We start from the raw sequence: 22,849 nt of genomic DNA, 5'->3' as shown, positions 1-22,849 counted from the left end.
TGTTTCCACTGGATTATCATTTTTTTTTAAGAAGTACATCAGTTGTGGCTTGTAGAAACCTTTTGGCTTTGCAAGATCTCATGTGGGATTTGCGTGTGTTCTGGCTGGTGCCTGTCAAATCTAGAGAGCTGCTGAGGGTTGTTCTGTGGAAGAGCCGCAGAGCTGGAAGGCAGAGCTGGAAGGCACCAGCTGTGTGGCAGCAGCCCTCTTACCACCTCCTTGAGCCCCTTCTGGCTGCAATGTTGTTAAGGGATGAGCACCAACAGCTGAAGCTGCCCGGTCTCAAGGAGCAATTTCAATCACGGTTGTTATTAAGGAGGTGAGAGGAGCGCTGCTGTGGGATGGCTGCTGTGTCTGGTACAGAGCTCAGCCCTTCCTTGGTGTGTGTTCTCCATAAGTCCTGCCTTGCCTTGGGTGGAGGCTCTGCAGGAATTTTGTTTGAATGGGCTTGGGGAGCTCAAGCAGCTGTGAGGTCTGGTGGTTGTGGTGGGCTGAAGCACAGCATCGGGGCTGTTTCTGGCCCTACTGTTGCTGCACTGAGACTTCAGACTGTGCTCCCAGACTGTGGGTAAGGATCACACATATTCGGCGTGCTGAGATGCCCTTTAGGATATCCCAACTGAAGCACTGGGTCTGAGCAGCCCTTCAGGGCTCACTCAGGGTTTTCCCTGGGGATGTTCCTAATGTGATGTCCCTGCCTAGTGTTAAAAGATATCTGCGTGTCTGTGGTGTAGCCCGAGTCTTGCTTTCATTGTGGAGGTCCTTGCTGAGAGTAAATATTCCTTTTAAAGCTGTTGTGCTCTAATATAGAGGAGTGATGGGTCACCAGCAACCAATCCAGGGAGCGTGTGGATCTGGCCGTGCAGCTCCCATTAATGCTAGCGGGTGTTGCAGCTGGGCAGAATGCTCCAGCAGCTCCAGAGGAGGGACCTTATTCTGCCCACAGAGCAATGAAGAGCACCCAAACATGTGGGAATGCGTGAATGCATGGCCAGGACTTTTGTCTCAGCCCTGAGAAAGGGAACCAGCGAAGAAACAGCCTCATATTGCCTGGAAATGCAAACCCATAGGAAGAGAGAGAAGGAGGCTGCTCAAATTGCAGATTCCTTCCAGGGCTTTTCTTGTCTTATTTGGTACTTTGGGGAGGTTGCCTAAAAGGGAAAGAAGTTGTTTTGCTGTAATGAACTAGATAAACAATTCCCCAAATAGATTAAAACTAACTGTAACTTATAAAAGCGAGTAGTAATTATATTTTATTAGCTAGCAAAACACCATTTTTTTATTTCGTAGGATAATTCTGTGTAAATCACCTTAATTAGAAGTGTCAGACGAGCCTGTGAATATCGTACTTAGTAACTAATTTCCTATGTACAGGTTATAATTTAAAACACATGGATCACTCGCCGAGTGGAAATATGCTAGCCATGAAATAATGTGGGGAGTGTTGGGGTTATTACTATGTAAATGTGTAATCATTTCAGACCACTGCAGCCTGGCTGGGTGATTAAAGAGAATCCCAAGGTCTCCAAAGATTGTGCTCTCTGCAAGGGCCTAGAGCAAAAAAACTTTAAAAGGCACCGAAAAGTGTTTGAACTTTAAAGGTCTTGATTTCCCTTTTACCATTTTTAATTTGTCTGCGATGTTTATGGAGGGGAAGGTTTCTCTTTGCTGATGGCCTTTCGATTCTCAGCCCACTGGCAGCATCCTTAAGAGGCGCAGGGGGCTGCAGCTGCTATGATTTGAGGGGTTGTTTAGTGGGATGGAGGAAAGCACCCTTAAACTCAGGGTCTTGGGACTTGGATGACCAGGGCTTGTGCCCATTTCTGACCCACCTCTGGAAATCAAAAAAAAAAAAGCTGAAATCACTCTCCTATTAGCAACAGAGCAGAGTTAAATTACAAGGAGGGGAATCGTTCTTAATAATCCTCCAAACGAAAAATAAAATAAACCCTGACAAATTATCTAAATCAATTCCCTTCCTCATGAGTCCCCACAGCAGAGGCTTTCAACTGACCAGAGAGACTCTTGTCCTGAAAACTGCGGCTTCCTGGCGCTAACGCATTTCTGAGTGGAATTAATGAGATTCTTCCTCTTTCCCTCTAAAAGGAATGATTTTAAACACCTTTAACAAGAAAAGGGAGGAAATGAGTTGTTTTTTTTAACCTGGCATTGGGATTATAAAAGGAAGAAAAAGTTGTTTCACACTTTGGGCAATTGAGAAATTCAAGTAGCCCTGGAGACGTGGAGAGGGTGGAAATCCTTCCCATCGCACCCGTTCAGGCGCAGGCTGGATGTGCTGCCAGGGCTGTATCTTGAGGGGGAACAGGGACTGATTCTTCTCTGTGCCACCTCCTTAGAGCGGGGGAGACAGAGATGGGGGATCGAGCATGGGGGGCATCCTGTACCCCCCAGAAAGTGTCTGATTGTGCATCTCCTCTGGGAAGCGGGGCTGTGAGGGAGGCGATGCCCTAAACATCAGTTGGTGGTCCTTGGGAACTGCAGCCGCTCTCTCTCGGAGCAGAGCTGTGGCATTCAGGGTGACCTGATGGTGATGGATAACTGCATGTTTCCCCCCATTTCAGGGTGGGGAGTAAGGGTGGTGGCATTGGGAGACGGGGGTTGTAGCCCCCGGAGAAAACACCTTCCTCCATCCCTGCTCATGTCATAACACCCAGCCATCTGCCAAATCAAGGCAGATTAAAGCCAGCCAAATTCAATTTCTCCCCGCTGCCACTGCAGCTCAGCATCTGGGGCTAAAGTGTCCCCGACAAAGCGAACATGACAGGCACATTGCTTTTTTGTCACATCTAGTACCGTGTTGATCTTCTAAAAGTCTCATAAAAATTTATTGATGTCTCCCATATTGCTGTGATTGAGAAGAAAGGAACGCGTGTGTGCGGAGACTGGTACGCGCGCGCGGGCGGGAGTGTGTGCGTGTGTATATTAATGTTTCTGAAGTAGATCTGATTTGATATGTCTTGTTCTATTGTCAGCATCTGTTTAGCGAGGCTTTTTAATACTTTCTGGCTGCCGATCACTCATCCTTAGCCTGGGAAGCAGGCTTGCATACAAATTTTGTTATTAAACACAATTCCATTCCCCCTGCTTCCCCAACCTCTGCCTCCCTCGGCTAACCTCCCCCCTCCACCCACCCATCCATCATCTCCCCGGGGCTATGGGGAGCTGGGAGCCAGCCACCCCACCAGCGTGCACTTACAAGCACAGGCACTGGGCTTGGCAACATATTTCAAGAGCCTTTTGCCTGCTGCAGGTGCTTTGCATTGACAAATCGAATCACGAGGAAATAATTTATTTCCTAATGCTGTTTGCAGCATGTTAGCAGGAGAATTTACATGAGAGAGATTACTTTAATAACCAAAAAATTACAGTGCAGGCCTCCCCGCCATGTCGGCTTTGATATGTAATTGTTTCAAGTTTAACCTGTCTGGAGGGGGGAAGGTGTTATTAAATCTATAGCTTCTCCCGCTGGCATGGGGAGCCGAGGAGGAGCACCGTGGTGGGGACCTCCTTCCCTGCTAAATGGGGAACAAGCTGAATTAACAAATCACTCCAGCCCCCGGCAGAGCTGCTGCCTCCACTGCACGGCAGGAGCTGAAGGGATCTTCTTTCAACTGTTCTTACACCAATTTAATCTCCTTCTCTTTCCTTCCCTCCTTTTTTATTTTTTTTTTTTTTTTTTGTTGTGCCTGACCCTACGCAGGGCTCACCACCTCTGCTTCCCCCTGCTTGGCTTTCTTCCCTCTGACCCTGCGGGCTTGCTCCCTACTTTTCGCCTGGGCTGGGAGAGGAGCTATGCCAGCCCCTAAAGAGGGGGAGAGTCAGGATTTGGCTCTGCATGATATGTCCACATTTAAGGCGGTCCATTCTTAAGCCTATTTTATTCCAGCTTGGAGCTGCCCTCCTTTCTGTGCCTCTTCGGTCAAGGCAAGGAGGGTCTCGTCAATCCAGGGAAGGAGAGCCAGGCAATTTGCTATTTGACTTCATGAGATTCCTCAAAGTGCTTCCCCCGGCCCGCTGCTGTGTTTTTGTAACTCTAACACCGTTCTCTTCTCTCTTGGCAGCAAGAGCTCCATCCTGAAGGATGCCATGGCAGCAGGCACTCCCAAGGTAAGTGAGCACAACTCGGTACACTTTCCCCTTCTCCAAAGGATGCTTTTTACACTCCCTCACCTTCCCAGCTCACTCCCTGCCCTGCTACTCTGTGCCCCCACAAACGTGCTTTGAGGTCTGGCCAGCACTGGGGGAAGCTGCTGCCCCCAGGAACCACTGGGCTGGAGCAGCCAAGTCCCCACACAGCGCTCTATCGTTCCCCGTGCAACCGAGAGACAGTGAAGCTGAAGAACCCGGCAGGCTCCAGGACTCCAGATTGTGTGTAATGACAGCTAATGAGAGCAGATCACACACAGGCTGAGCTCAGCCTCGGAAATCATGTGTGTGAGTTCCTGGAGCCAGAGCCATATGCCAGCTTTAGAAGAGGGGAGTGGGACAGCCTGAGGGGGAGCAAAGCACACCTGAGAAGGAGCCCAAACCACTAGAAGACATTGCTTCAGCCAAACCTCCTTCCCCAGGAGCCGCCTATCATCCCCTTGGCTCAAAATGCAAAAATACTAAATACACAGAGCATCACAGCATCACTGAATGGGACATCATTTACCAATAAGTATTGCTGTTAGCTGAATTTTGTATGATGAGGTGGAAAGGACCAGAGCTTGGGCAGGCAAGTGGGTGACAGAGAGTACTGCAGGGCAGCTGGGCATTGCATGGCCTCTGAAAACCAGGCTGTGCTCCCCAAGCTGGGCAAAGGCAATTGGTCCAGTCTCTCCTATGCTTCTAGCGACACAGTCCACGCCAGGGAGGCTCCTGGCTCCCAGGAAAGTACAGGGCATCTCTCATGGGAGATGTTTTCCTGCTTGTTTTAACAGAATTGACTTCAGGTCCCTCTGTCCCTTTTTCTTCTGGAAGTTTCGTGTCATTTTTGGCATGTAATGTTGGAAACAGAGACTGAAATTTCAGCTCCAGGTGTTCCCCTTGGGGCTGGGTGTTTTGCCAAGCACATCAACACCTTGTCTGTCCCACCAAGAGAGGGGCCAGAAAGCCACTGTGCTGACCCAAGTTCCTGGCAGTCAGGGACACCTGCCAAGCCAACCCAACAATTTCCCAAACTCTCCAGGGGAAAATAAAAAGACTGTGGCAACACTACATAGTGTTCCACGCCATTGGCATTCCCTTCTCCTACAAGACTATCCTCATCTCCCATGCCCTGTCCCAGGGGAGACCAGGAGGAAAGCAGAGACCTGATTATTCCTCCCATGCGAAAGAAGCAGAGCAGAAAGCAATTCCAAACCTACCCGTCACTGAAAATCCACAGAGTGTGAGGCTACCTTGGGACATCCTGAAGGAGCTGGAAAAGGCACCCGGGAAATGAAAGCAGCTGGACTCTGCAAGTTTCCCTTTCCCTCCTCGTCAGGTCTGAGTGTAGATAACTCAATGGTCACAAACACATCGCCTGCGAGGGAGAAAGATGGCTAGGAAGACAGATTAGCTGTTTAGAGGGAAGCACAGCAAGTGACTGACAGAGACCAGATAAAGAGGAAGGTCCATCTCGCGGCAGGGCTGGGCTTTTGAAGTTTCCATTGACAAAGAATCCCATTTGCCTTGAGCGAAGGGATTAAACTGGGACTGGAGCGTCGTTCTATGTAAAAGAGATCAATCATCCCCTGTCACCACATGGATCTTTTCCCTTTGCCCATCACATCTGGGGCTAAGAACATTAACTTCAAGAAGCCAAGGAGAGCAGGGAGGGAGAGGGTGAAATCGGGAAATCTTTCATTCCCTTCTCAGAGAGCTTGAAAGCCTCGGGAGGATTCATTATTTGTAGGTGGCTTTTGCTGGGAGGCAAGAGCTGTGTGGCATGGGAAGGCACAGCTCTGTCACCTTCACCTGAGCTTGGTATTAAAGACCCTTTTGCAACCAGGCAGGACTGAGGATGAGGGTGCTGGGGAGATGAAGGCTGCTCTTTCCTTTTATGCTCACTGTTTGCAGCCTGTGGTGGAAATAGCCCATTGGGATGTGAAGTACCTTCAAGAAAATCCTGTTGGGGATGAAGCTGCACCTCTGGGACAACCGTAATAGGAGTCCCAGGCAGAGGAACAGGGGACAGACCCCCAGGGGTGGGATTGCAGCCCATGCCCAGGCTCCTAAACATTGCTGGAGGTCTGGCAGGCACCGCCTGGGAAGACCTGGGATCTGTGCCATGTCACACCACCCATCCTGGATACTGGTAGAAGGGATTATGAGGACCACAGGGACTGCCAGAACATCTCCTGCCCAGTCCTTCCCTAGCTGTCAACAAAAGGGCCAGCAGCTCCAGCAGCTCAGCAGGCAGAGAAAGGGGCTACACCTCCTCGTTTCTCAGGCACATCCCCTGGCAACAGTGGCAGGGACAGGCTGGTTCCACTCAGGGACATGGGAACTGGGGTGGAGTGCAGGCTGGCCATGTTACTTTTCTGTTCACTGGTAGCGTTAAGACTACTTTAGGACTCATTTAAGACCTTTGCATGGAACATCACCACCATTGCTGCTTCTGTACTGGTCTGAGGCTCTCCCCAGAGTGCAGCCAGGGGTAGGGTATTAAACACCCCCATGGTTTGTCTCCTGGCTCTACTCCCATCCCTTCCTACTGTTGCCCCGGCAAACATTTCTCCTGGCAATAAAAGCCCAAATATAAACACATATTCCTCACTTGCCGCTTTCCTGCCCCTGAAGAGCTGTCAGTCACTGCACTGGGTCAATTTTCATGGCAATATGTCAAAGAAAATCCAATCACTCGACATGGGATGTGATGAATGCAGGATTACTGTATCAGGTTCTTCTATTATCGGAGCTGACAGAGGCAGCGACGGCCAAGTGAGGGCTGCAAACTGGGTGGCTCTGGCCAATAGGTCCGCTTGGCGCCTGAACTGCCTCTGTGTGAAGGCAGCTCAGAGGGCAGTGCTGAGCACCACATAGCTCCACAGTGTTCAGGATCCTCCTTTTCTTTCTTTTAGTGACCAAGCCAAATCAATGGTGATGTGCCAGTGTGGACAAGCCACCTGAACACACAGCTGCCAAAGCTGCACAGTGAGCCTCAGGATGAGATTTCTATCCAAACCTGACTGCCACTTACTTAGGAAAGCTTGTGACAGCAAGCTGAGCTCTGCCAGCCTCTGGCTAGGGAAAAGAAGCTGAGGCAGCTGCTTAGCATCTTCAGGCAGTTCCATGGCCTGCAGACAGCAAGGGGAACAGCGCTGTCTCCACCCAGTTGCTATTTCTGTCCCTGATTGCAAGCCTGGATATTCTCCCCAAAGCTGGTGATGGGCTGTGGTGCCTTGGTCTTCGTGGCTGCCTCTTGCAAGGGATCGTGCTGGAGAGGAGCACACGTTGAGTTGAACCCATGTTGGTGAGGTGTATGAGCAGTGTAAATCTTCTGCTCTTCCTTCAGCAGCCAGCCGTAACTCTTGGAGTCCGTGTCCCCAGGTCCTCCTAGCTACCTAAGAGCACATTTGTGCAACTGTCTGTCTGGCATGTGGCTCTCCCTTCACGTACCATCTTCTAGGTGGGACATCATCTCTGCCCAGAGGGATCTCAGTTGCTAAATTTCAGAGTATTAGCTGCAGACTGTTACCTCTCACCTAATGGGTGAACTTATATGCCCTGTGAAAGTGCTGGTACCAGCCACTGACGGGGAGCAAACTGGGTTCCATGAAGAACCCCATCTCTCGTGGCAGGTTCAGCATTGCTTTCCCACTGCTACTTCCTAATCCATGACTGTAAATTGCTTTTCCCACTAACAGTCCAGCCTGTGCACTGGCTCTTGCTGCAAACAAACCCTGAAGCGAGCAGCCAGGAACAAAATCCACCTCCCACGCCCCGCAGATGCTTGCAGCCCGTTTGTTTAGGTGTGTACCCAGCTCCTTGGAGGGTGCCCACAGGCAGGCAGCCAGAGTACTGCTCCAAGATCTCTGGCAGAGCTGGGAACCGAGCCACAGTGCCAGAGCCCTTTGATTCCCCAACCCACCCCTGAGATTTTACAGCTTCACTGAGCAGTTTGAGAGAGAATTACAGCACCTAGAGGGGAATTTGACGGCTAAAGCCCTCCAAGGAAAAAGAGCTTTGAAGCAAGCAAGATCTGGAGCCTTAAACCTTGGCAGCGTATCTGTATTAAGCCCTTCCCAGCTGCCTTGCTCAAGATGAAATTTCTACCATAATCATTTAACTTCTCCATATCATGGCTGGTGGTGGGAACAGGAGATAGGTGTCAGGGCCCTGGGGTTTTAACTCCTTCTCTTGTGTCACTGACTCACGGAGAGGGTCAGAGAAGTTGCACACCTTATCTGTGTCCTCTCCCTCTGTAACTCTGATTTACAGGGAAAGATTAAAAAGCTAAATCTGTGTATTGTGGCAAAGTTATGGCCAATCCTGGGATGCAAGAACAGCCCACAGATACACGAAGGAGGAGAAATTACCTAGGATGGGTGTCGGTTGAATGCACTCCCTGCCAGTTTGGGGTGATAAATACCAGAGCCACTCCAAAAATAATCTCTGCCAGATTTTATTCCATAAAACAAATTACCCCATGAACAAACAAAGCACCTCATTCCCCTTGGGCCAAACAGCTGTGCTTTCCCATTAGGCCGGGGGAAACCACTGCGTTCAGCAGGAGGAGTGGAGAGGGATGTGGTCCTGGAGGGGAGCTGGACAGGCTGGCAGACCCCGGCAGACCTTGGCCTCTTTCCTCTCATCCCCAGTGTGCTGATGGGCAGTTCTGCTAGAAGGGGCCCCTTTCCCCAGTGTGTAGCTGGTGTCTCGCCCAAAAGGACCCAGAGTTCGATTGCAGTCCCAGGTGTGACCATAATATGAACACAAATAAATCAGCAGCTCATATTTCTGTAGGCTTATTCCGCTTGCAGAGTACTGGAATCCTTCAGCGAAGGCCAGAAGCTGCTGATACCATTATTTCTGTTCGCTATTCACACCCTTCTCGCATTTAAGCCTTTCATCCCCAGCTCCATCCCACCTTTATCTCTGCCAGCTAAAAGCCACTAGATAATTTTACCTCTAACTTTCCCAGGAGCAAATGTGGGCCCTCCAAGAGCTTCTAGGAAACTCAGCTCTAATAGTAGCATCTTTGTGTCAGGGATCCTCCAGCAATAACATAAAAAATGGCTGGCAGAGTTAAGGGGGAAAATCACAGCAAGGCCTGGTATCACTCATTGCTTTCGGGTTACAGTTCCCAAGTGATAACAGCTATTAGCAACACTTTGATGGCTTCCCTACCGTGGAGGGGAGGGCAGGAGACAGAAAACATGTCAAGCCATCACCTCCATGTTAAGTGATAAGTACCTATTTAGGCGGCAGAGTTAAAGCTGAATGCATCAAGCAGGGAATACTTTGTGCCAAAATAAAAAAAAAAAATAAAAATAGGCCATATAGATACATAAAAAGCAGGGTTAGGGTATTTGTTCTGCTGACAGCAGCTGTGATGGATTGTTTAAGAAAAATAGACTCCCTCTGTTTTTCCAGGGCTATCAGAAAGCAGGAGTCCAGCACTTTAATACTCTCAGATGACTGGCCTTGAGAGGCAGCAGAATGTCAGCGGCGCTGGCTGGGCTCTCCCAGCGGTGACACCTGCCCCAGCAGCCGATGAGAGGCAGCGCTTAGGGCTGGGGGTGGTACATGCCAGCAATTTCTATCCATCTCCTCGGGTCAGTGGATGCACCCTGACACCCATCGCCACCCCTCACGCTGCCCTGGGCCCACGCCTCGAGCACCCGTGGGTTGGAAGCCGGTGGCGTGTTGGCACACGTGCCCTTGCCAGCATCACCTTGGAGCTGCCCAGGGCTCCTCCGCCCAAGCAGGGAGGAACAGGTCTAGAGTGCGATGGATTGGGATCGTAGCCGCTGGCACACCAGCTGCACGATGCACATTTCTTTCAGGCCAGACTCTCTCCTGTATTTATACATATAAATGATATGTTGTTCCTAATTGCAATGAGACTGCTGAAACCCAGATGCTGCTGATGCTGCCACCCAGCTTTGCAGATTTGCACCATCGGTGGAGGGTGTCGGGAGCTACCGGGGTGTGAACCTAGCAGTGGGAGCAAGGGTTTCGTGGCCTCTGCTTCCTGCCATGCTGCATGCTCAAGCAGAGCCCAAATCCATGGACATAGGTGGATAAAGCCATACACTCAAATATGTCTCTTCCTCTTGACACAGCCAGGCTCCAAGGGGTGTGAAGGAAACACCAAGCAGGGCCATGGCTGCCCAGCACAGCAGGAGAGGCAGAAGGAAGGAGGGAGAACATTGCTTGGACAAGATTGATGGCCTCGTTGCCATTAAGAAAAAAATTAGCCGGTGGCGGCTATCATATTAAAGGGTGAAGAAGCCGTGAATTATTTTCTTAAAGATCTTATCACTTACAATGATAATTTTACCTTCCAAAAGGCCACTTTTAATGAGGCAAGCCAGGCAAAAAGTCATGATTTAATGCCAGATTTTTTTTTCCAAACACATTTTACTGCTTTTTTGTCCATGTTTAAAAAGCGCCGGTGACCTTTTTTTATTTAGCTTGCCCCAGGTGTAATGCTCAGGCTGATCCTCTCAGGGTTTATAACCTCCGCAGAGAGTGCCTTTACCCAATGGAGAGATGATTTAAAGGAGAGGGAGAAATATGAGGCTACACAGCTGCTTGCACAGGGCCTTTGCTCCATCTTTGATGCTACGAACCATGGTTTGCCAGGGAAGGGGAACCACAGAGGGAGAAGGGTGCTCTCGCCCTGAAAGCCGCTCAGACACTCCCTGAAAGGGAGCTGGGATGACCTGACAACCAGGAAGGTATGAGCTGGCTGGTGGCCTTTCCCCAGGGGAAAAAGGGATATCTCAGCATCAAGGGTTGTTCCCACCCTGCCAGAGCAGCTTGTCCCTAAGGTAGGGAGCATCACCACACAGCCAGATGGCACGCCTGTCTGCACACGGAGCACCCAATGCCACGTTTTTGCTGCAGGAAGCCAGAATTTGGGTCTGCCCTGCAGCGTGGTCTTACACGAGGGCTGGGAGGGAGTGTGTAAATCCGTCTTTTCCCTCCACAGCTGTCTTCCCAGATGCCGATCAAGAGAGGGATAGAGATCATGACACTTCTCCTTCCTGGCTTGCCAGGAACTGGGTGGGAGTGAGAGGTGTGGGTGCAGGGAGCAGCAAATCCTCAGCTTGGTGTACAGTGGCCATGCATCCATGGAACAGATTGCCCGGGGAGGTGGTGGAGGCCCCATCCCTGGAAACATTCAGGCTCAGGTTGGATGGTGCTCTGAGCAACCTGCTTCTGCTGAGGAGGTGGACTAGATGACTTGCAAAGGTCCCTTCCAACCCAGTACATTCTATGATTCTATGATCCTTGCCACTTAGCCATCGAGAAATGGCCCCAATACAACAATTTGGGGAAAAAAAGAGGCCAAAATTGGGATGGCAGAGAGGTTGGCCTAATGCAGAAATGAAAGTCACCCTGATGGCAAGTGCTTTTCCTAATCCCTCTGCCCCTGAGACTGCATCCCTGCCTGCCCCCGTGGCTGCTTGGAAAGCAAAGCGTGGCACAGCGCACGGAAATGAGAAAAAACAAATGAAGTCAAGTTTCCTAAGAGTGAAGGGGAAGTGTGACTTGGCATCTCTAACGCTGTGTTTAACATGCCGGCGAGGTATTTAGAATTGAAGTGCTTGCACACAATTTAAAAATAGACAGTTTATTAATCTAAACTGCAAGTGTATGTAGAAGAGGCCTCGAGATTGACATCTTTGGGATTAGTTTAGCCCTGCGTTTTTCCAGAGGTCATCGCCATGGTGCTCAGGAGGTTTGTGGAATAAATGGGGCCGGCGTTCTTCCCGGGACCACATGCTAAAAACTAATACATAACGTTTAATTTACTGTCTCCATAGCTAGCCCAACCATTTTTCACATAATAATATTGGATTAGAGCTACCAGAAGCTGAGGGGGGAGCTGGAGGCGGGGAAGGTTTGTCTGTCTGTCGCAGAGGAATGGGGAGATGGGTATTTTTTCCCCTTTTCTAGAATACATTGGAAGACAAAATGGATTTAACCCTCCAAGCTCCAGGGTGCTTGGCTTATTAGAAGAGGGAAAGAGTTTTAACAGCACTGCAAGTCAGGGCTGTTTTTCTGAGTCAGACCTGAAGGCTTTTAGCCCCCACCCCTTCATTTTGTAGGATGTGTGTAATCCTGCTTCTTCAAAAATTGTCCTCATTCTCCGTTAAGAAAATAAAGAAACTAAACAACAGCAGGAGCTTGGTTTGCAGTCTCCTTTGCATGGTTATCAAGGGCTTCTCCAGAAATAAATGAACCACTCACCAGAACCAACATGTGAGGCAGGAGAGACCCCTGCCCTGCCTGTCTCTCTCCTGGGAAGGGGAGGCTGGTCTCTTGTGGTAGCCCTTGTTGCGTGCCGCCAGCCTTGTGGGCTTCCACTGGCTGTCCCAGCACCCGGCATCCCCGTCAGGCTGAGCTGAGGAGCATGCCAGCCCTGAGATGCGGTCAGCACAGCCCTCGGCGTTGGCAGGAGGGACTGTGCTCAGGGAGATAACTCTGGCACGTATCAACATTATTCTGTGATCCCTTTCAGGACATGATGTCCCTGCACCGCCAGCAGAGCCATGCTTTATGGCAGAGACCTGTGGTGCAGACAGGGATGAGGCTCTTGCCCTCGTTACAAGGCTGGCAGCTCATGCCTATAGGGTTGAGCTCAGCATCCTAAATAATCCTCCCTTGCCTCTACTCCAAGCCTGTCCTCCCTCAGTGGAGAGAAATCACTGCGCTGCTGTGCTTTTCTCACCAGGAGAGCCGTCCAAGCCCAGGGGATCACATCCTGCTGACTGAACCGATTTGTATGCTGAGTCATTTTTCCATTTGCTCATATCTTTCCAAAAAATGCACATTTTTTCGCGTTCCATTTCAGCCCAGAGGCAAATGTTTCTGGAATACTTGCCTTTCTCCAAGGTATTATGCTTTTTAATAATGTTGTCACTACACTTGACCTGTCCAATTCAGATGATATCTACACTTCCCTTCACAAACACACATATCTCCAAGCAGTCATTTATTGTCGAATCTTGCCAGCTGATTCTCAGAAACAAACATCTGGAGAGCTGCATTTCCAGTGTACTTTTTTTTTTCCAGTATATCGGACTACATTTAGCCTTGTTTAGCTAATTTATATTTTTAATTAGAATTTTAAATTACATTTTTCCCTCAGACTCTTCTAATAATAAAGTTCACTTGCAACTCAGTGTACATTTTTTTAGATGCTGTCAAACGCCCACAGTAATTTTCCCACTAGAGTTCACTGTGTGTAGAATTTAGACTTACCTAGTATTGACTTGAAGTTTATCAGTGATTTCTTAGGTCTCAAATATCACTGATCTTTTTAACCTTCTAAAAGACCCTTCTTTTTCCTGTGCTACTTATTAAAATAAATAGCATCATTACAGAAGGAAGAGGTAGTTGCACTGCAAAGGTGCTGAGGGCTTTAGTGCAGTTTACAAAGCTATTGAGAGATTTAGTTGCACTTAGAGGGGTGGACAAGGGCACGTGAGCACCGCTGCCTGTCAGCGCACCTTCACCTTACAGTGTGAATTTCTGGTGTGGTCCTCACACATCATTTCCAGCAGGGACAGATTCTTCCCACAGCCACCAGACCTAGGGACAAAATGATCATCCTTTTGTTGCCTGATGCATTTGCACTTTCCTAGAACCCTGCCACTCGATCCCAGTGTGGCCTTGCAGCTGCTCTCCGTGGCTTTAAGGAAAAGTTAGCGAGGGGCAAAAAGCTCAACAATGCTCACAATATGAATTTCTTCTTTCTCTTGCAGTCAATTTTGTTGTCGGCCTCAATCAAGCGAGAAGGAGATTCTCCGACAGCATCACCCCACTCCTCAGATGACATCCATCACTCAGACAGATACCAGGTAAGCAGGCAGATGCTGTTGCTGTTCTCAGCCTTAGGCAGAGAGCCAGTTTGCCCCAGTGCCTGCAGTTCTGTGTGTGTGAGAGCTCTCAGCTCTGCACCAGCGCCCCAGCTCACCTGCCTGCAGTGCGAGGATGCAAGCGCTTCATCCTTCACACGGCTACAAAGGTGTCTTTCTGTCTGCAGTCCTCCTCACTCTGACTTTGATCTACAGCTGTGTAAAACTGCTTTAAATCTTTGTAGAAGTTTCTGTTGCATTATATTCATCATCTCAGTCATTGCCACAGCTATGTTTGTCATTACTTACCCTGTGCCACCAGGAAAACTTTCAGAGGAGTGGGTTTTTTTGCAAAATAGTGAGTGATGTCAGCCTGCGGCAGGCCAAAATTTTCCATTTCACCTGTGGGCCGCTGCCTAGCAAACTGACTCGTGATTCCCACCCAAAACTGAAATGGTTTTGGACCATCCATAGCCGTGTCAGCATGTTTCAGAAAGCACACTGCCCAGAGGAGCAGCAGGTTTTGAGTTGGGATGCAATGAGTAAAAGCTGAGGGAGACGGAGCAAGAAAAGAAGAGAAAGGCAGCAGCACAACTACAGCTTTGCTTGTTGTGAGTCTGTCTGTATTTTGAGGCAGGCTAGCATACTTGACTCTGACTCCACACGAATCCAAACTGTTTGACTGCAAGCCTGTGCTCAGCCACTGGCTTCAAGTAAGCTCTGAAAGTCAGCAGATAAATTATTGGTGCTTTTCAGCACAGCCCCATGCATGCCTCTAACCGCTGTGTGGACAGGCTGCCGTAGCTGTACCAGCTTGGCATACACCCATGCCCCTGTATCTTTTGGTGCTCTGCAGCAATACCCTGTGCTCAGGATCAGGTCTTCCTACACCAGCCACTTGGCATGTGCCAGGTCTGATTTGGATCTGCAGTGGGATAGGCTGACAACCAGTGCTGGGGGTCTGAGCAGCCCCAGTTAAAGCATGCATTCCTGAAGACAGGTCCTATCAGTAGCAGCTTTGTACGTTTGCTGCCAATTATTCTCTCTTCAGTCCTATTTATTGGTTATTGGTAAAATATTATCAAATATGGGACAGATCTTCCATTATTTACTGCATATTCCCACATAGCCTTCATTTATAACTTGGTGTCACATCACAAGTCGCTTTACCCTTGTCTGAACGATGAGACCTGGTACAAAGTAAGAGAAGCAAAACCCTGCAGAAGATACAGAAATGCCTGATTCAGGTAATCCTGCTCTCTTTCCTGGCTATTTACTAAGGCAAATAAATAAATCATGTTCTTTCTGAAAAGGCGTGGAAGAGACGTCGCTGTGGCCCCCTTTGTTGAAGAATGCCTCTTCCTTCCCACTTGTCCAGACTTCAGCCTCTGTGAAACTGGTGGTCCCTCGAAGCCCTCCATTCCTATAAATTTTTATTATGTCATACTGGAGGACAAATATTCTCAGCAGAAGCTCCCTCCGTGTGCTGAGTCTAGCTAGTCTCTAATGTGTTTTAAGTTGGTGAGTGTATTTTATGGAGGGTTGCAGCCCTTAATGCAAATGTATGATGGGAGTTGTAAGTCTGCACTGCGGGGAGAAAAGACCTCTGGGGTCTGATTTTCATTTATGCTTGTTCTGGCTGCGTTATGCTGCTCTGGCAGTGTAAAGGGACCTCAGAGTGGGTGCCAGGGTTGTGAAAAGCCTCAGCGTATCCTTAATAAAGCCACAACATGAATGAGAAGTCAGTCTTTCTGGCTTAGCAAGTAAAACACTCAGGAAGCAGAGCAGAAGACTCTCACGGTGGTGACTTTAAGGGCTGCAAAATTTAGCTTTCCATATGCAGAGGTGTGCTGGGATTATGAATGTCCCTTGTGTTATCTGTGATCTAATCGTGAATACACAGGGTATTAGTAACACGCTAGAACGTGAGTTATTGGCGTGTAGGTTTTCAGAGTTCCTGTGGCTTAGTTTTCTTAGTCCTCATGCTTACTTAGCATGGGGATCATCAGGGAAGAAGATTTATGAATAGGAGTACTACAGGAATACGGGCTTGCACAGCTCTTGGGCTGCTTGTGTCGCTCCCTGTGCTGAGAGGGAGCTGCAGCTGAAGCAGTGGGGCAGCTCCGGGCCATGGGGAGCAGGGATGCCCTTGACTCCCCAGTGCCAAGCCTGGTTACTGGAGTTTGGTAACATGGACATGAGGGGAAATGGCCTCAAGTTGTGCCAGAGGAGGTTTAGATTAGATATTAGGGAAAATTTCTTCACCAAAAGGGTTGTCAAGCACAGGAACGGCTGCCCAGGGAGGTGGTGGAGTCACTTGGAGGTGTCTAAAAGATGGGTAGATGAGGTGCTCGGGGATATGGTTTAGTAGAGGACAGGTATGGTTAAACTTAGTGATTTCAAAGGTCTTTTCCAACCAAACAATTCTATAATTCTACGATTCTATGACACTGATCGGAGCAAGGTGGCAGCAGCTCATGCAGTGCAGGACCTTGTGATGTGGGTCGGTGATGGGTGCCGACAACCCTGTCAGTTGGGGCTTTTCCAGCACTCTGACTAAAAACAAAGCCATTTTAGTTAGATTTGGATGCAGCCCTGAATCTCTAGTGGAAAAATCAAATTGTAAGCCATTCACTATATTGCAAAGACAACATTGCAGGCTTGGAGGGAGACCAACTTGTGGGGTGGTCAGCTGAGCCCACAGATTAGTTGTGAATGAATAACACGAGGAGTAAATATTTTCTAGTTATCTCTGATCTGCGATTGCCCACATGTCCCTGAGTTCCAGTACCTCCTGATTTCTGACTGTCCAGGAACTTTTGGGTCCCAGTTATCTCTGATTTCTGATTGGCCACTTGACCCCGGGTCCCAGTGGCTCCTGATTGGCCAGGAACTCCTGAGTCCCAGTTATGCCTGTTCTCTGATTGGCGACATGCTGAGTTCCCGTGGCTCCTGATTGGCTGGATGCTCTCAAGTCCAGGTTATCCTTGACCTCTGATTAGTTGCATGTCCTGGGTTCCAGCGGCTCCTGACTGCCTAGAAACTCTCAGGTCCCAGTTATCCCTGATGTCTGATTGGCCACGTGCCCCTGGGTTCCAGTACCTCCTGATTTCTGATTGGCCAGGAACTTTTGGGTCCCAGTTATCCCTGATGTCTGATTGGCTTCATTTCCTTGAGTTCCAGTGGCTCCTGATTGGCCAGGAACTCTCGGGTCCCAGTTATCCCTGATGTCTGATTGGCCACATGCATGGTCTCATTGGCTGCTGATTGGCCAGGACTCTTGGATCCCAGTTATATCTGATCTCTGATTGGCTGGATGCTCTTGGGTTCCATTTATCCCTTATCCCTGATTGGCTGGGGACTCTTGGGTCCCAGTTATCCCTGATCCCTGATTGGCTGGACACTCTCAGGTCCCAGTTCTCCCTGTTTGGCTGCATCCTGGGTCCCAGTGGCTCCTGATTGTTCCCCCACTCTCGGGTCCCAGTTCTCCCTGATTTCTGATCAGCGGCACAGCCTGGGTTCCACTGGCTCCTGATTTCTGATTGGCCAGGAGCCCCTGGATCCCAGCTATCCCTGCTCTCTGATTGGTCACGTTCTGGGCCCCCCTGGCTCCTGATTGGCCGTTCCCCGCTGCCTGGCTGGCCGGGGCTCGCTGGCGCCGCCTGTCGGTGCGGGTGGGCGCTGCCCGCACGGGCGCCCCTGGCGGACGGGTTCCCGCTGAACTCTCACCCGCTCGGCGTGTGGCGGGCGGTCACGTGACCGGGGCCAACATGGCCGCGGCCGCCGCTGCGGGCTGATCCTCGGTGCCCGCCGGGCCTCGCCGTATCCGCCCGCATCGCGGGGCCCGCCGCCCCCCGCCCCGCCGCCCGCCCCAGCGGCGATGCAGAGCGGCAGGAGGGGGCCCGGCGGCGGCGGCCGGGAAGAGGTGGGTGAGGGAGGGGGGAAAGGAGGGCGCGAACCGGGCCTTGTTTAGCGGGGAAGGAGTGTGGGGGGGGGGGAGGGACGGACGATGTTTACATCCGCCACCTGCGCGCCCTGACGCCTCTCCGCTCTTGTCTCCCCTCTGCAGACCTTCCTACGGGTGCGAGCCAACCGGCAGACCCGGCTCAACGGTGAGTGTGCAGTCCCGGGGCCACACCGGGCCTCGCAATTCCCGGAGAACTTCCCAGAGTTGGGCCGAGCTGTGTGACACCCACCCCGCCTCGCCGGGACCCCGGGGTGCGGATCTTGGGGTGCTGGAGGGGAACCTCAGCTTTCATCCCTGGCTTCCAGGAGCTGGGGACATCTGTGTGACACCCCCCCAATCCCTCTGCCTCGTCAAGACCCCAGCATGTAGCTCTTTGGCTGCAGACGGGAGTCCCACAGCTTTCATCCCCGACTTCCAGGGATGGGGGGACCTGTGTGGCACCCCCTATGCCTTGCCAGGACCCTGGGATGCAGCTCTTGGCATGCTGGGGAGACTCTATGTTCGTCCCTGGCTTCCAGGGGCTGTTTGGGCTGTGTGACACCCTGCTGCACCTCACCACAACCTTGGGGTGCAGCTCTTGGGGTGCTGGGGAGAGACTCTCTACATTCTAATCTCTGGCTTCCATGGGTTATTTGAGCTTTGTGACACCCCGTCACCCCCTCTGCTTCACCACAACCTTGGGGTGCAGCTCTTGGAGTGCGGGGGGGGAGATTCTCTACATTCATTGCTGGCTTCCAGGGAAGGAGGGACCTGTGTGACACCTCTTCACCCCCTCTGCCTCACCTGGACTCCAGGGTGCAGCTCTTAGAGTGTTGAGGAGAGACTCTCTACATTCATCTCTGGCTTCTAGGGGTTGTTGGGGCTGTCATGCCCCTTCATCCCCTTCCACCTCACCACAACCCAGGGGTGCAGCTCTTGGGGTGCTGGGGGGGAGGCCCTCCACTTTCATTCTGGGATTCCCAGTGCGGGAGGTTGCTGTGTGACACCCCCTTGCCCCCATTGCCTCACCAGGATCTCAGGCTGCAGCTCTTGGGGTGCTCAGGGCGGGATGGGGGACCCTCAGCGTTCATCCTTGGCTTCTCAGTGGTGAGGGCTGTTCTCACCCCTGGGATCCCACCAGCGAGTTCATAAGTTGACCTCAAATGCTGTATTTTACATTGCGGGGCCAGGCTGCCACACGTTGACCACTCACATGGTATCATCTCGCGGTAAACTTTTTAACCAGCAGTCTGAGCATCTCTGCATCTGGGTTTTTTTTTCCTCTCAAACCCACAGATGCTGGTGTGTTACTTGTATTCTTGTTTCTTAACAGCAAGTAAACAAGTATTTCTAGTGAAAAATGCCTTGGTGTCTGAAAAACAAGTAAATAACTTTATTTCAGAGGGAGGAAGTCCCACCTCTGTTAGTAAATAGGAAAAAAAACCTGAAAGTATACTTTTTCATTGTTTAAGAGGACAGCATTGAAATTCTTCTCCCGAAGTTTAGAGAAGTCAGAACTTGCCATGTAAATAAATAGTAATAATCCTCTGTCATCTGGTTTACATTGTTTATAGCTGGTCTAATCTGTACCATTCAGTCAAAATCTGATTGTTGGGGCTGTCAGGAGCTTTGTTAATTTTGAGCTTCCCGTGTGAAACCTTTGTCCTCAAATCAATTCTGCTGAGGAACTAACATGAGAGGTGTTCAAGGCCAGGTTGGATGAGGCTTTGAGCAACCTGATCCAGCGGGAGGTGTCCCTGCCCATGGCAGGGAGCTTGGAAGCCAATAAGCTTTCAGGTCCCTTCCAACTCAAACCATTCCATGATTCTATGACATCGTGCTGATGCAGTTTAGAAGACAGAGATGCCTTAATGAAATAGTAAAAAGCTTTAAAGTGTACTGATAGCAAACTAGTTTGCTTGGATTTGAAGTGCTCTGTGTTTAGCATAAACTTTAGCAAACAGAAGTGCTATTGACCAATATTGTTGAGAACTTTTACACAGCTGAACACTGAGCTACCTTGGAGATTCCTAAATATCAACCCTGAGGGCCAAAAACCTGTGAGCTCTTGAAGGTCTGCTAAGTCATAGAACAAAGCGGTGAGTTGCCTTGCATCAGGTGCAGGTAACTGCTGGCAGGTGTGCTCACATCTGCTGCCAGCGCTGGCAAGCAGACAGACCCTTTTCCTGACAGAGACTTCAGATGGCTGAGATGCAGTGAGGCATTGCTCTGTGGTGACTTGGTTTGTGTGACAGAGGTCTCTGGAGTCAGCCATGTCAAACTGTTTCTTTGTCACTTTTGGATAGCTGGGGCTAAGCTCCCACCTTCCACCTTTTTTCAGGCCAACAATGTGCAGTTACTTTACTTTAAAGTAAAGAAGTCTGAGCCGGGCTTGTGAGATTCTTGGTGTTGCGGAGTCCTTCAGTGTGAATGGAGGCTCTTGATGACAGCGTGCTCTGCTGAACTGGCTCAGTAGTGCTTTATGCTTTTGACTTTAGCCTGAAGTTGAGCTGCAGCGTGGTCTGCTGTTTAGGAACTCCTCTTGGGCCCTGTCCTTGGATGTTTTTGTGAACCTAAGCTCATCTTCTAAAGGGAGGCTGCTAGTTTTGTACGGTGTTTGCATTGGTTTTGCTGAACCTGTTAATCTTTTTGTATGTACCTTTTGGGTTACAGCGAGCAGAACTAACTGCCGTATTCCAAGTGAGGACATTTGGTTAATTTGTATACCAGTGTTATGATGGCGTTATATATTTTCTGTTGTACCCACTAATCATTCTAGATCCAGACGTTCAGGAGCTGGATGCAGGAATATTAGCTGAAGGGTCACAAAGAAGATCAAACTGCAGGAGAACTGATTCCTGTTGACCTTAGCTTTTTATGACTCTAATTACTGCGGTTCCAAGAACATACCTGAAGTGATGCCTGGTTCAATCCTGTGCTGTTATTGCCCAGCCAGATGGTTGGCTCCATTATCCTACACCTTTCCCTACATGTTACTTTATACTTGTGACCACTGAACTCAGCCTGTGTTCTTGTTTCCTCCTCCATGGTTTTTACACAAAAATAACTTTGCGTTATTCATAAGCTTTGCCATGTTATTGTTAAACAATTACGTAAGCAGTATTGCTCCAGATGGACAACACTTGAGTGCTTGGGGAGGAGGGTGCTTATTTGTCTATATCTTGTGTTTTAATGAGCTTCCAGTCAATCATGCAGCTTTATAGGTCGCTCTGTGAGAATGCTTTCTTTATACCTATTAGTTTCCAGTGACAGAAATTTGGTAGGACTTATCTGGCTCTTTGTTTCACATTCTTATTGACATAATGAAGAAACTTAGGATATAGATTTTTCTTGACAGACTGCATTTTCTGTTTCTTTTTTTTTTATGTTTTAAGGGTACTTTTTAGTAGTGTTGTAACTGGTTTATCTTGGTAAGTTTCTTACCAACTATGTCCTGGAATCACTTCTGAAACTCCTCCCATAAAAAGGGGCCTACAGTGTTTGCTCTTCTCCCACTTAGTCCTTAACTCAAATCTCTGCTGCCCAGGCTTTTTGTGCCCAAGTCCTATCAGATCTTCTTGATGTGTTCCATCCTGTTGTAGTTCCTTGAGAAAGCATAACAAGAGCTAAGGAAAGGGAAGGTAGAGAGTGGAATGATGTCTCCTGTGAGCTGCTGTTGGCCTGGCTGCAATGTGATGTGGTCCTGACAGTTACATGGTTCATAGGTACCTGACAGTCCAGGATTTTAATTCTGTGAGTCAAACATTTAACTTAAATTGAACTATAAGTAAGGTGAGTGCATTTGTGAGCTCTGGAGCAGGAGATTAATGTTCTGTCTGGAAGACTCTCAGTTGAGCTTTCGTATCTGAACTTCCCTGTCAGCCTCAGTAAGTTACTTCCACACCTCTCACCTGTGCTAAACTCACTTTGCAGAGGGTTGTGTCCTTGTGAACCCAGGCAGTATGAGGTGCTGATTCCTGAAGAACTCATGTGATAAAGAAAGCATTTCTTTCATTTGCCTTATTTCCAGTGTTGCCAAAGTGGAAACTTTAAGCCACCCTGTAAATTGATGCTTATGGAGTTTATCAGTGCAGGTCAGGCTAGGTCGTCATTCAGAATTAAAGGCACAAAATTATGGGTTAGCACATCAGAACAGGGATTCAGCAGATTAAGTGTGTGCCAGCCTCAGAGAATAGTGTCAGATTGAAGGCTGCTGGAAGTCATCTGTGGAAGTTTGGCCATGCAGATGTGAAAGCCCCACCGAGACCCTTCTGTGAATCTGGCTCTTAATGTTCTCCTGCAGGCAGATGAGCAGCAAATTGTACATAAGGTCTGAAACAGATTCATTCCTGACCATCTGTTTTCATTATTTAGCGTGTTCTTGAGATGGCTTTTTGTGCTCTGCCGTTGCTGCCTTTGTTCCCTTGGATCGAATTGTCTTGGATGAGTTGATCAGACACAGAAGCTTTTGTGAAAGGTCTAACAAAGTATAATTGCTCCTCAGGTCTCCTCTTGCAGAGAGCAGGCGCTAAGTCTTGTGTTTGAATATGTTTGATTCACATCTAGGGGTACTGGCAAAGTTGGCACTCTCACTAGAGTTATAAAATAGATCCTTACAAATCTTCTTTTGCCCCCACCTGAGAAGCTGATTCCTGTGAAGGCTGGTGACCTTGGCAGAGCTCTGTGGAGGTGGGCACCCCGCAGCTTGTTGTTGAACCACCAGCAGCACGTCCTGTGCTTTGGTAGCTGATGGATGGGGGAGGAACAAAGCTAGATGATTTTCACTGGAAAGGAGACAAAAATGTTTCCACTTAATTTGATTGGCCTGCCGTTGCGGGAGCTGCTAATGATGTCTGCATGGGACTCAGGGGACCACTCAAAC

The 22,849-nt window shown here is 49.4% G+C and overlaps 1 protein-coding gene across 5 annotated transcripts in view; it reads left to right on the top strand.

Moving 5' to 3' along the window:
- The window catches only part of RNF220 (ring finger protein 220), a 235,895-nt gene that overhangs the window by 157,829 nt on the left and 55,217 nt on the right, over nucleotides 1–22,849 (top strand). For 4 of the 5 annotated variants that reach the window (XM_054072950.1, XM_054072948.1, XM_009558933.2 and 1 more), the window contains 3 exons: nucleotides 4,083–4,128; nucleotides 13,929–14,024; nucleotides 18,091–18,133. In XM_054072950.1, coding sequence (XP_053928925.1) covers nucleotides 4,083–4,128; nucleotides 13,929–14,024; nucleotides 18,091–18,133 — 185 coding nt within the window. Of the gene's footprint in view, nucleotides 1–4,082; nucleotides 4,129–13,928; nucleotides 14,025–17,785; nucleotides 17,947–18,090; nucleotides 18,134–22,849 lie in introns of those variants that run through there. The other variant, XM_054072951.1, reaches the window with a different exon arrangement.

This window comes from Cuculus canorus, chromosome 8 (assembly GCF_017976375.1).
Source record: "Cuculus canorus isolate bCucCan1 chromosome 8, bCucCan1.pri, whole genome shotgun sequence".
NCBI classification, from domain to species: Eukaryota; Metazoa; Chordata; class Aves; order Cuculiformes; family Cuculidae; genus Cuculus; species Cuculus canorus.
Note: the sequence above shows the minus strand (reverse complement) of the source record. Positions and strands in the feature narration are given on the sequence as shown.